We start from the raw sequence: 14,690 nt of genomic DNA on the forward strand, positions 1-14,690 counted from the left end.
AATCCTTAGTTTCATCTAGGAGTACATTTCCATCGATGTGGTACACAACTTGTAATCTGTTTATCAACCACCTTCATATCCATATAAGTAGTGTCATGTCCATCCCCATTTGTTCTGATTTTCATAACAGAGTTTGATGTCGTATTTTGTCAAATGCCTTGGCAAAATCTTACGGAATTATGGGTAGCCATTCTCCCATCCACCTTAGTTGTCACCCTATTATAAAAAAAAGATAGTAAATCTTTATCAGCAGACTCATCCTGAGAGGTTCATTCAACTGACAACATATTTATCATACCGAATCTTAAAATCATTAACAACATATTCTGATAATTGTTCCATTCATTGACAATTTGCCATGTAAAAATCTATTCGTCACGCCCTCTCTTCACACTCTTGCATAACTTCCAGGGATGGCCTCTGATTCTTCTCTCAGATATATATCTCTTATTCCACATAAGTTTATTCAGTTGACTTTCTAAATTACCAGCTTTGCTCATTCTGTTGTCAGTGTCCATGTTTGATTTGCCATTTTCGCTAAAAATCGGCCCTAAATAGCCAAAATATTTTACTTGCTCTGTAGGTTCTTCATTCAAGATGCAATTGATGATTTCAATGTTCCTGAAATGTTGACTAGTATAAGTACAGACTTACACTAGATTTAATTAGTAGTAGTAGTAAAGGGATGAGATTAGCATCTTCGGTTTTGATATCAGGTTTAATGCAACTTTCCTTCATAATGTGATCCATATTTTATTTTTTATTATTCTTTGTGGTTTTCATGCACAAAAGGTTATTAGTAAATCTGTAGTGCATTTGTACCTTGGGTGGGCTAAGATTCCCCCCCCCCTCCCCATTTATATCAATTTTATGTATTTTTTGTAATTTTTTATTTATTTTTCCATCGTCCAGAAACCCTGCTCTAGAGACCAAACATGGAACTTTTTCAAGCCACTTCAGGCCTCCAATAAGCAGGGTGGTGATCTCACATTGCCTTGCTAAATTACTGACTTTGTTTTCACAAATACTTTTAACCAAAACTGTTTGCTTATACTTATTTTACTCTATCAGATAAAAGCGTTTGCTAAGGTAAAATATGGTTGAAAACAGCAATCTTGTCAAGTATAATATAGTTCTCTGTGTGTTAAGGCTAAAGTGCTGGTAGAAACTTAATGGAGTGAAACAGCACTAAGAAAAGATTAAAAATGTTATTTAATTCTTCCAGTATTTCATCTCAGTCACTGAGACATCATTAGGGATTACGATATGAGACTTGTAACACACACACACACACACACACACACACACACACACACACACACACACACACACACACACACACAATGGCAACACAAAACTAAGTGAAACATGTGCATAAAAGACTAGGGTCTTAATTAGGTGGGGGTGCCCTCTGTGGGCACCTGTTGGTGGCCTAGGGTGTAAACTGGGATCTCGAAGTATTAGTTTCCCATTCCAACAGCCGAACATCTTCCACGTGGTGCACACTTGGACTGGAATACTTGGAAAAGCCTAAACAGACTCTGGACGACAGGACACTGCAAACAGAACTTCATCAAATGGGGTTACCTCACTGTTCCAGACAATTGTGAGTGTGGGGCACTCACAATCCATGGAACCCAGTGCATGGAACACCTTCTTTCTTGTCCCTTTCTTCCATTGCCTCGTGCAGTGGAAGAAAGAGGACCTTATTTCCTGCACAGAAAGAGCAGTTGATTGTGCAAGATACTGGAGGAACATCTGACCATGTTTATTGTATATAAGTTATGTATAGTTTCCTTTTTTCATATTTAATTGTTATTCCCTGTATGATTCCCCTACCAAATCTAAGCTGATCTCATTGTAATGTATCCTAATTTGTTGGTAAATCATGTTGTACCACTTACTTACTACTGTACTACTTGTGTTTGGATACGAAATAAACAAAACTTTTCCATATTTTGGGAAGTTTTATGCAACCATATTTATTTAGATTAGGTTGATTTTTGAGAGCAGCTGCAGATTCCAAAAATAGTCTTTCTCTTCTAAAATTTCTTCATTGAGCATGGTGATCTTTTTCCAATTGATTCCATGAACTGTATCTGAAGCATGATCTACAATGTCCAATTGACCATAGTCATGACTACAGATGTATTTTTTGTTCTTACAAGTGGATGTCAGCTGATCTTCTTGTCTGTCCATAGTAGGCCAACTTTCAGGAACAGAGCACTTTATATATCCAGGCTTTATATAATCAGAGAGAAGAGGTAGAATGATAATTTTTAATAGAACATGTGAGGGTAGCAAGCTTTCATTGGGGGCTTGAAAGTCATACAGATATTGTATTGCTTTAAGATTCTGGCTATTTTTTCTTATCTTGGACATATGAAATGATAATACATTACTAAAATCTTTCTGAAGAGAAGGTCCAGGATTGGAGGAAGGATTGGAAAACACTTTGAGATCCCAGTTTACATTCTAGGCCACCAACAGATGCCCACCTAGTTAGGATCTGGTCTTTCCTCCATGTCTGACTTAGTTTTGTGTCGTGTGCATATGTTACAAGTCTCCTATTGTAATCCTTAATGATCTCTGAATGACTGAGATGAAATATTAAAAGAATTAAATAGCATTTTTAATCCTTTCTTAGTGCTGTTTCACTCCATTCAGCTGAATAATATGGTACTCTTTTAAGTTACATCTCATGTCAAAGTAACATCATAAAGTGCATTTTCCTATAGGGACAGACATGGTGAGATTAAATTTCTTATAATTTTGGCTGTATGGTCTATTTTAATATACCACAATATAAAATTACTTAGCTTATACTTAGTGTAAAGAATATTCAGTTTACTGATAGTTTCATTGTAATGAACTGAATAGCTTCTTTGAATTCATAGATGCTATTTCTATGCATGATTCCTTCTATCAGACACAAAAATCAGGCAAATTTTATGCTACATTTAAATTAATTAAAGCAATTTTATAACAAACATAGCTCTATAATAAACGACTAAGTCAGGATAATTTCATCTTCTGCAATTTGCCTCTGTGGGCACATACATGAATATTGCCTTTCTATTTGCTATGTGGAGTAGGTTAATTAGTCATAAATAGGGATGTGCTGAAGCACCAAATATTCAACCAAAGCATACTGACTTACATTTTATAACAATGTTTTTTTTTTGGGGGGGGGGACTTGTTTAATGTAGGAAATTAATTTTTTTTATTAATTAAAAAATATCATCATCAAATTCCTGACATTGTACCCTCCAGGGGTGTACAGGATATTATGGTAGTATTACATGAAGAACATGCATCATTACTAGCTTCCAATCAACAATTTTCCTCCAAATCAATCTGTTATCTATCAAAACTCCATCATTATCAGATATTATATTTCTGTCTTTTAAGACAATTTTTACTCTATCAATATACCTATATCTTGGTCTTCCTCTGGGTCTTTTTCCTGCCAACCTAGCAGAGAACACTTGTTTTGCTAATCTTTCCTCTCCCATTCTGTTTAAGTGACCATACCTCCCGAGATTAGCTCTGCTAACATTCCTGAATGATGATAATGGCAGATTCTTCCCTAATATCCTCATTTTTAATATGTTACTTCCTTTGATCCATCTGTTCACTCTCCTAATCTTTGTAAGAACTCTTGTATCAGTGTCACCGGTCTTTGATCAAATGTTTCATTTCTAACCCAGCTCTCAGATCCATAAGTTAAAATTGGTTTGAACACTGTCTTGTATACAGCTAATTTGGTGTTTTGACTAATGTCTCTCTTAATTCCATATAAATTTATTCAGTTGACTTACTACCATACCACCTTTGTTGATTCTATTCTCTATTTCTATATTTAATTTACTGTCTTCACTAAAAATAGTGCCTAAGTAGCTGAAATGTTTTACTTGTTCTATAGGTTCTCCATTCATGATGCAGTTGATATTTTCACTGTTATTGCTGATTTTCATACCAAATTTATTACAACAGTTATTCAGTTTAGTCAGGGGAATCTTGCAAACTTGCACTGGATTTATTTAAAAGTATAACATCATCTGCATAAAGTAAAGAGCTGAGATTAACGTCTCCAGTTTTGATATCAGGTTTAATACCACTTTCCTTCATAATGTGATCCATATAGATAATGAATAACAGAGGGGATAATGTACATCCTTGTCTGATACCAGATTTAATATCAAACCATCTTCCTGTACTTCCTTCAATTCTAATTGCTTACTTATAACTTAAATAGAGACTAGGTATTGCTTGATATAATGCCCCATTGACATCATATAACTGCAGCATTTTGAATAGATTTTCTCTTGGCACCTTGTCATATGCCATTTGCAGGTCTATAAAACTTAAATACAAATACATGTTATACTCCCATGATCTCTCAATTGTTTGTTGTAAAGTGAAAATCTGATCCTGACAGCCTCTATATGGCCTGAATCCAACTTGTTCTTCACCAAGCTTCACTTCTGTAGTCCTTCTCAACTGGTTCTTAAATATACTTGCATAAATCTTATCAGGAACACTCCGTAGGGAAATATTTCTGTAATTCTCACAATTAATTTTATTTCCCTTTTTGTTTATGGATACTATGACTACTCCAATCATCTGGAATTTGTTCCTCTGTCCTTGCCTTCTGAACTATGCATTGCAGCCACTGCCAGACTCTTATACCTCCATACTTGAGCATTTCTGGTTGAATATCATCTATGCCTGCTGCCTTTCCACTTTTCAAAGTTTTGATGGCTTTTGTTGAAGATATTAGTTTGTAAAATTTAATTCAGTATACTTCAATTAATTTAATATTCACAATGCAAAAGATTAAAAAATGCGTAACAATAATACTTTCACCTAATCATCTAACCACATGAAATACAAAAATAAAAAATTATTTTTTTATTTTTGTATTTCATGCATCAGTTTTAAGTATTAATTATTTCAGTGAGCTGTGGTTGTATTGAAATGCTATCTATTGAGATTTGGATAACTTTAATGATTAACTCTTAGAATAAATGCTCATTTAACATAATCACTAAATGTTAATTTTTTTTTCTCCCTTATAGGTTTTATTTGGTGTTTGAAAAGGTTAATGGAGGTAAGTTCCAAATCTAAATTGATATAATTTTAGCTCCTTTATATTCTTGCAGATGTGGTTGCTTAAAATATTTGAAATTCTTTTTAGGTCCACTTTTAGCACATATTCAGAAGAGGGTCCATTTTACTGAAAATGAAGCAAGTTTGATTATCAGGGATATTGCTACAGCTTTAAAATTTTTACATCAAAAGGGTATGTTTTCATGAGAAAACTAGCTATGTTTTATGATTTGAAATAATAGTTAATAAGTGCATAAGATAGTGTGTGTGTGTACTCCAATATTTTGTCTCTGTTATACAGAGCATCTTTATTTCTCTGAAGGCAGCGTATTTATAATATAAAAGAAATGTACTTCTGTATTCAGCTTTAAGAGACAGCATCACTTTGTTATTATATTAAAGTGAATAGGAGATTGAGAAAAGTTACCAAAAGTTAAGATGTATTTCATCTTCTTTTCTTGTGCAGTTTAAATTAAAATAAATGTCACCAAATTTTTAAAGGTCTCAAATGCAAAATTTCATCATACCAAAGCAGATTTCTACATATCAGTGCTTTTTGAAGGAAGCAATAAACACTAATTTGTTAGTCTGCAGGACTAATGTACTATGCTTAAAACATAGTCACAGTATGTGAAAATGTTACTAAATCAAATATTAATTACTACAGGAACAATATTGAATTATTTTATATCAGAGCATAGTTTGTAAATTTGCCAGCTAGTTGTCTAAGTTAATAACCAAACCTACTCTCCAAACAAACAAGACCCCAGGTACAAATCTTACCGTTGAAATGAATGTTTGTGAATGTCTTTAGGGAAATGAATGTCATTTTCAGTGTGAGACCACTACCTCAGTAATTATTAGTCCTAATTTGTCATGAAAAAGTTCTATGTTTGGGCTCCAGAGCAAAGTTTTTGCTTTATCTAATCTTTAGTTCATTCATGGTTCCATTGCTAACATACTACAGGTTTGCAACCTTTCATCAGTGGGAGTGATGGTGACATAAAATATGTATATATACAGCCAATGTTCATTATAGAAAGCTCGTGTGGAACACAGGAATAGTTTTTACAATCAGTAGTTCATTATAGTGAGAGAGATATGGTTAAAATGTTGCTATAGTGAGAAAGAACTGTGTGTGTAAAATCGGAGTATTGGTTAAAACGTTCATAGAATGCAATTCACAGGTGAAGTGAATTTCATTTTGGGAATTTCTTGGAATGTTAATTTTATTACTTAAAACCATCGTGTGGAAAGGCTTATGTTTTCATCACACATGTTGATTAGATTTTAGTGGTATAGATGCAAACACAGATTGATAAGAAAATAACTATTTATTAACTTAAATGCTAATATTTCGCTGGTATTATATCCAGCATCTTCAGAGCATACAAACAAAGTTTGTTACAGCAGCGAGACAACCGCAATCCGGTGTAACAGCGAGACTAGTATGAGAATTGTAGCGTGCAACACAAAGACTAAAGTCCTAATTAGGTGCCATCTTAGTTAAAAAAAAAAAAAAAAAAAAAAAAAAAAAAAAAAAAAAAAAAAAACATACTAATTTGGTCTTAGGATGACTGTCTCCCAAATCTTTGGCAGATTTATACAGCCATACTTGTTGAGGTTTGGAGTATGTTTCAGGGCTTCTGTTGATTCCAGGAACAACCTCTCTGACTTGTAGGAGCTTCTGTGCAGTACTTTTATTTCTTTCCAATTGATCCTGTGTGCAGGGGTATCCAAAGCATGGGCTGCCAGACCCAACTTGCCATAGTGAAAGTGCCGGATATATTTTTTGTGTTCGCCGAGGCAGATGTCTGCAGTTCTTCCTGTCTGTCCATAGTAAGCTCGATGACATGAACAGGGCACTTCATAGACTCCTGGATGCGATTCAGGAGAGAATCTGTCCTTAGGTGAACTGATGAGAGTTGCCAATTTCACATAAGGTTTAAATACAGTGCATAGTTGGTGTTTGTTAAGCACTCTAGATATCTTTTCAGATGTGCCTTTAATGTGTGGGATGGTGATAGTTTTGTTGTAGTCGTCTGTGGAAGATAGTAGGGGGGGGGATTTTTGGGAGCATTTAGTATTTTATCTATCTTGTGGAGATTGGTCAGGAAAGTGTGACGCAGGTGAGAAAGTTCAGCAGATATAACCGAGAATGATAAGGAACCTTCTGGAAGACATGTGATAAGTGTGTCCAGGAAGGGTAGACAGTCATTGGTTTTTGTTCCATTGTAAAGTGGATTTTAGGGTGTTGGCTATTTAGATGCTCTAAAAATGTATTCAATGTGTCTGGGCCATGTGGCCAAATAGCAAACACATCATCAACATAGCGTAGCCAGAGACTAGGTTTGAGAGTGGCTGTGTTGATGGCTAGCTTTTCTAGATGTTCTATGTAGAAGTTGGCTAAGGGGACGGGGAGAATCCCATAGCTGTCCCTCTAATTGTATGTATATTTTCTTTTTCCATGTAAAATAACCTGCTTGTACTGTGAATTTAAATAACTAAAATATATCAGGGGGAAATTGTAAATTTAGTAAGTTAAGAGTTTCAGTTAATGGTACATTCGTGATATCAAAACTGACCATTAAGTCTGAACTTTTTATGGTGTGGTTTTCTAAAATACTTTTTAGGTGGGTAGAATTTTTAACAAAAGAGGGAGAATTGTTTGTGCATGTGGCTAGTAGTTTGGCTAAATGTTTAGCAAGTTTATATGTGGGACTGTTTATACTATCTACAATAGGGCGTAAAGGTGTACCTTGTTTGTGAATTTTTGGAGCTCCATATTCCTGGGTGTTTTAATGTGAAGAGGTTTGAGTTTGTTGACTTTCTTTTGGCCAGGAAGTGACTTTGTTCAATAACTTGTACACCTTATTCTTTTGTGAGTTGGTGGATCTCGATCTGTAATTTGATATGTTGACTGGTCTTGGAGAAGTGCGTGCATTTTGTTTTCATTCAGTTGCGTTTCCTTTGTCTGATTTGGTTATGGTAATGTGGTTATTATTGCGTAGCTCTTTTAGAGCCATGATTTCTTTATGTGGGATATTATTTTTGGGAGGCTTAGAATGGATTAGGATGCTGGCCTCATCTAATCGAATATTGGCTATTGCTGGAGGCAGGTCATATATCCCACGTTCAACGGAAGCCATTATTTTGGCTTTTGGAACCTTCTTTAGGAGTAATGGCAAAATTGTGTCCCTGACTTAACTCACTTTGGTGGCTTCTTTGGTTAAGGTTACTGATGATAAGTTCACAACGACGCCATCTTCATGTAATTGCGGCCATTGCGTAGCACTGTGCTGTTGGAGGATATTAAATTTCTTCTAGTGCTGGCTTTTAACTTTGGTAAATTCTTTGTTGGCTGTAGAGTCAGAGATGCTATCCAGGATATCCCATAGTTCCGGGTTTAAAATCTTAGATAGTATATCACGTAGTGCACTGATGGAAGAATTTATTTTTGATAGTTCTCGGTGAGTAGCGTATAACTGTTCCCATAATAATGCTAAACTCGCTCTTTTATAAATACAGTAGAATCTCGACTATCTGGCCTAATGTGGCAGAAGGGCAGGCCGGATAACACAAAAGCCGGATAGGCCGGAGTTATAGGCCTACCTTTTCATACAAATGTGAAAAGGTAGGCCTAAGATGAAAGATTCAAAACTTACAGTTTTTAGTTTTTGAAAAAGTCCTTGATAGATGACTGCTTCACCCTTTTAGCCCTCTTCCGTGACGCATTGTCCCTCCACTTACGCCAACAGATGATATCAGCTGGTGTCGCTTCCTCCTGCTCACTATTGTACTGCAGCGCTGCCTTAATCGTCTTGAACCCTTCCGAATGTGGGATAAGATTTTTCCTGTCATCTAAGGATGCCTTCTCCTCCTGTTCTTCTTCCCCCTGTGTCATCATTTCCACAATATTGTTGTCAGTTATTACATTTACTTCATCTTTGACATCCATTCTGTAATGTCCTCTGCATTGACATCGTCACAGCTTGGTACATTTTTGAGCAACGAAACAAGTTTATCGTTTTCATCTTCCGCTTCGGTTTCATACACGGGTTCAAGGTTGAAACGTCCACCTTTATGGTCCAAAAGAATTTTCCAAGACTTTACAAGTGATATGTTTCTAATCTCTTTACTAACAATTTACTAACGTAACCAGGAACAGTGGCAAACTTATTCCGCACTTGTGGACATCCGATACACAACTGACGAAGCGGGGAAATCCGCACTTTGCATGTCTCAACTTGTGTTATGCACATGGCACGTAGGAGGATTGTAGCAGATGCCCGCTTGCAACGCCTTGTCAAAGTAAATTACAGTATGTATTCCTCGTTTTATCACGGAGAATTATAGTATTATTATAGTTCTCTGTGATAAAATTCGGGCTCTGGATAGTCAAGAGTCTACTGTATGTTGGACTTTGGCCGAGTGAAACTTGTTCTTGATTTTTATACAGTTTGGTATTAAATTGGTATCTCGGCACCTTTTTAAGAAGGCTAACCTGTTTAGTTGCCATGCCAATTTTACTTTCCACTTACCATATTGTCATGTCTTGCGTACGATATCGTCTCCATGAAGAATACTTAATCATGTGGAAAGGCTTTTGTGTTCATCACACATGTTGATTGGATTTTAACGGTATAGATGCGAACACAGATTGATAAGAAAATAACTATTTAATAACTTAAACGCTAATATATATATATATATATTAACTTAGATGGCGCCTGATTAGGTGTGTTGCATGCTACAATTACTCATACTAGTCCCACTGTTACACTGGATTGTGGTTGTCTCGCTGCTGTAACAAACTTTGTTTGTATGCTCTGAAGATGCGGGATATAATACCAGCGAAATATTAGCATTTAAGTTAATAAATAGTTATTTTCTTATCAATCTGTGTTCGCATCTATACCGTTAAAATCAAATCAACATACTTAAAACCATGTTTTTAACTTTTGATCATATAGGTGTTGTTAGACTGCCTTCAACTTTTGTAGATTGTTCCGATCACTAAATTTTCTTTGTTTATACTTATGATTATTGCAGTAAGATATAGGTACATAATTGCATTTTCTCTTGCTTGCAGCTTTGGCTTAGTTTTTTTATTATATTATCCCCACCCGTGAAAGGTTATTTGCAAACTTATAGTATGTTTTGTATTGTGTTGATGTGCTAAGGATTTTTTCCTGCCTATTTTTATCATTCTATATATTTTTTAAAATTTATTTATGCATAGTCTGGAAACCATGTTCTGAAGACCAAACATGGAACTTTTTCAAGACACTTCTGGCCTCCAATATGCAGTTAAGCTGATAACACTTGATGTAAAAATCAGCTGCCTCACCTCACTTATTACTGGTGTACATGCTTGACATCTAAAAGGCCAAGTGATTATTCCAATTTGTGAGATGCAGTACATAAACACCTGTAGTGGTTGGTAGTAAACAAAGCGGTCCCTGATATAATGGAGATTACAAGATTATTCTAGTTGCCCAAGTATATAGCAAGCAGTTCTCTCCAGCAAATAGGGAAGTTTGAATTCCAGCATCATCAGTGTTTGTGAATGCCTTCAGTTGGATGTTGAATTTCATTATCCAGCATGACATCACAGCCCTTCTTATTGGAATTCTAAAGCGGGTTGAAAAATTCCATATTTCATCTTTAGTACACTTTTTCCAGATTATCTAACCCTTATTTGCTTATAGTACTAAGTTATGATTTATCGTCAATCTCTTGTTGGAGACATATCTTGCATGTCATTATTATAAAAATTAAAAAAAAAGGGGGGGGGGGGTTAAACATGTTTCAAATTAGTATGTGTGTTGGGTGTGAATCTAGCATAACATTGATGCCATGCCTTTTTTTCCATTATTCGAGCTCTGCCATCAGCATAATTTCATTTAATCACCATTTTTTTTTTTCAAGCGAGATTAAAGGTTTTCCCAGAAACTGATGAATTTTGTTGACAGGAAGATTAACAATAATGTAAACGTAATCATGTAGCTCTGTCACAGTATTCCATACAGCCCCCCACCCCTTGAGAGTATACATGGGAAAATTTATTCATTCTTTATAATTTTCTCATGCGTACTCTCAATGGGTGGGGGGTTGTATGGAATACTGTGACAGAGCTACATGATTACGTTTACATTATTGTTAATCTTCCTGTCAACAATTTTCCTCCATATTAGTCTGTCGCTCATCAGCATGTTAATATTGATATATTCTATATTTCTGTTTCCTTTTCTATGGCTCATATGATCTGCCTAAATCTTAGTTTTCATGTTGGTGTTTTTCTAACCTTTTCTCTCACAAAGAAGTTCATGCCAAAGGCAGAAAATAGATTGAAAACTTGCAAGAGGTCTTAACCTTTTAGTCCTAGTTACACATTCTTGAATGCTAAGAATGTAAGTTGACTTTCAGATATGTTCATTTTTTATGAGTCTACTATTCCTGCAACCTTGTTTACTTTCCTAATTTTTCTAAAAACTCCCATGTTAGTAATTTCTAATATAACTGGTTTATTTTTAACAAAACTCCAATTCATAAGTTAAAATTGATTTGAACATTGTCTTGTATATTGCTGGATTAGTGTTTTGGCTAATTTCTCTCTTATTCCATATGAAATTATTCATTTCTCTTGCCATCACACCAATTTTGCTTATTCTTTTGCCCATTTCCTTGCAGCTGAAATATTTTAATTGTTCTACGAGTTCTCTGTTGAGAATGTAGTTGAAGTTTTCTTGCCTATTGTCATTGTCTTTTAATTACTGATTTTTCATACCAAATTTGTTACAGCTGTTATTCAGTTTTGTTAAAAGAATTTTGGAGACTTGCACTGGATTTGTTTAGTACGTTATCTGTATAAAGCAAACAGATAAGTTCATCATCATAAATTTCTGAATGTACATGGAGGGAGGGGGGGTATAGGATACCATGATAGTACTACACGAAAAAGCTATATCACTGCTGACTTAGTATCAACAATTTTCCTCCAAATTAATCTTTTATCTGTCAAGACTCCAATGTTATCATATCTTATTTTTCTGTCTTCTAAGGCAATGTTTACTGTATCAGTCAACCTAGATCTTGGTCTTCCTTTTGATCTTTTACTGGCCATCTTAACAAAGAGCAATTGTTTTGCTAACCTTTCCTCTCCCATTTTGTTTATGTGCCCACACCACATGAAATTAGCTCTGCTAACACATTCCTGAATGATGATAATGTCAGATTCTTTCCTAATATTCTCAATTTTAATATGTTACTGCCTTTGATCCATCTGTTCACTCTCCTAATCTTTATAAGAACTCTCATATCAGTGTCTCTGGTCTTTGATCAAGTGTTTCATTTCTAACCCAGCTCTCAGATCCATAAGTTAAAATTGGCTTGAACACTGTCTTGTATATAGCTAGTTTTGTGTTTTGACTAATTTCTCTCTTATTCCATACAAATTTATTCATTCTATTTCCTAGTAGGGTTGCAATGAAGTAGGATTTGGTCGAACGACCAAATATTGAATATTTGGTGTGAAAATGGGCCGAAGTACCAAATATTCAGTAAATCGAGAGTTAAATTTTATAAATAAATTTTTCAAAAAAAAAAAAAAAATTTAGCCATTTTCAATGAGTGTATATTTTTTTTGTTCAAAACATTTTGTATATAAAATTTAATTCATGAAGTAAAATTTAATCAATTATGCTTCTGCCAAATATTCAGCACTTTGACCAAATTGCAGAATGATGAAAGATTAAAATAATGTGTAATAATACTTCACCTAATCATGTAGCCACATGAAAATAAATGAACACACACACACACACACACACACACACACACACACACACACACACACACACACACACACACACGAGGGTGGTCTGAAAAGTTCTTTATCCTAACAATGAAAAAACGAATTTATAATTTCAAAATTATTTTTATTTTTCAACATAATCTCCCTTAAGTCTAATACATTTATTCCAGCACCATTATCTCGTTCCTGTAGCGGTTCTCAGTAAGATCTGCAAATACCTCTACAGCTGCAATCACCTCTTGATCCGAAGAAAAATGCTGACCAACGAGGAAGAGTTTCGGGAAGAGATAGAAGTCAGAGGGAGCCAAATCTGGGGAATATAGTGGATGTTCCAACAATTCATAGTGCAGATCCCTTAATTTTCCCATTGCCAAAACACCTTTGTGGGCAGGTGCATTGTCCTGATGAAAGATGATTTTTTTTCTTCTGCAAACCAGGTCTTTTCTCCCGAATTTTTTCGTCTAGTCTGGTTAAAAGATCGGAATAATATTTCCCGGTTGTTGTTTTACCCTTTCAAGATGATTATTAAACAAAATGCCTTTAGCATCCCAAAACACCGATGCCATGACCTTTCCTGCTGATGGAACTGACTTTGTCTTCTTTTGGTGCTGAACAACCAGCTGTTTTGACTGCAGTTTGGATTCTGGTGTGTAATGGTGAATCCAAGTCTCATCCATAGTAATAAATGGCTGCTCGAAATCAGTTTTATTTTTGTTAAAATGCTCCAAGCACTGTTCAGAGATTTTCATGTGAATGCGTTTTTGATCTGCACAGCACCCATCTTGCACTAAGCATTGTCATTTGCACATTCTTCATGCAAAATATATCCTACACGTTCTTTCAAAATGCATGTAGTCTCAGCAATTTCATGCACTTTGACTTGCTAGTCATCAAATACCATATTGTGCAGCTGATCAATGATTTCTGGTGTTGTTACACTTTGGGACGTCCTTCACGTGGATCATCTTCAAGGCTGGTTCGGCCACGTTTAAACTTGGCAGTCCATTTCTTAATTGTCAAAAACGAAGGAAAAGAGTGCCCATAAACTTTTATGAACTTCGAATGAATTTCTTTCAAATATTTTTGGTGTTAAACCTTCTTTTACAAAGAATTTTATAACTGCACGATACTTGTATGTATCCCTTGAAATGGATAAAATTAACTTTTGCATCAGACAGCTGTATAAAACAAACTTCTTGATAGAATGACTTGCAATTTCACATGATTATGACAGATGTACCAACTTAGAAAAAAAATCTTGCCGATAGTGTTGCCATCTATGGTCGAGGCCGAGAACTTTTCAGACCATCCTCGTATAGAAACTTTGAAAGTTTCAAAAACTGACTGCAGAGCTTATGAGAATACTATCTTCAGCATCAGAGTAGCCTTAGCTTGCACTACTAAAAAGATACTTGCTGCCAAGGCATCTCTATATTTGCCTTTTATTGGTTCTTTTGATTAAAATTTCACAGGCCTGACAGCTTTTTGAAACTGTTGATTCTCAATTGAAGATAAAGGAGAAACCTTAAAATGACAAAAATATCAAAGCAGTTCTGTTTCAGAGAATTGTATTTTTCATAAGTGTACAGCAGTCGGTGCTTAAGAGTAATTATTAAAAAGCTAAATGTATTTATTTCGACAAAATGGATAAATCCATATTTAATGCACCGAAGAAATTTGGAAGGTTTTTAAGTAGTGCAAGCTATTGCAACTTTGGTTCCAAGGATTGTCTTCTCATAAGCTGGCCCTTCTTTATTTGAAA

General features: G+C 35.1%; 1 protein-coding gene across 1 annotated transcript in view; it reads left to right on the forward strand.

The window, feature by feature from the left end:
- Nucleotides 1–14,690, forward strand: part of LOC150104224 (MAP kinase-interacting serine/threonine-protein kinase 1-like) — a 136,654-nt gene that overhangs the window by 54,453 nt on the left and 67,511 nt on the right. The window contains exons 5-6 of the mRNA XM_090396237.1: nucleotides 5,082–5,113; nucleotides 5,201–5,305. Of these exons, the coding sequence (XP_090252363.1) occupies nucleotides 5,082–5,113; nucleotides 5,201–5,305 (137 nt within the window). The remainder of the gene's footprint in view (nucleotides 1–5,081; nucleotides 5,114–5,200; nucleotides 5,306–14,690) is intronic.

The sequence above is a fragment of the Typopeltis vanoorti genome, chromosome 8 (assembly GCF_054136105.1).
Source record: "Typopeltis vanoorti isolate ZY-2024b chromosome 8, IOZ_Tvanoo_1.0, whole genome shotgun sequence".
NCBI classification, from domain to species: domain Eukaryota; kingdom Metazoa; phylum Arthropoda; class Arachnida; order Uropygi; family Thelyphonidae; genus Typopeltis; species Typopeltis vanoorti.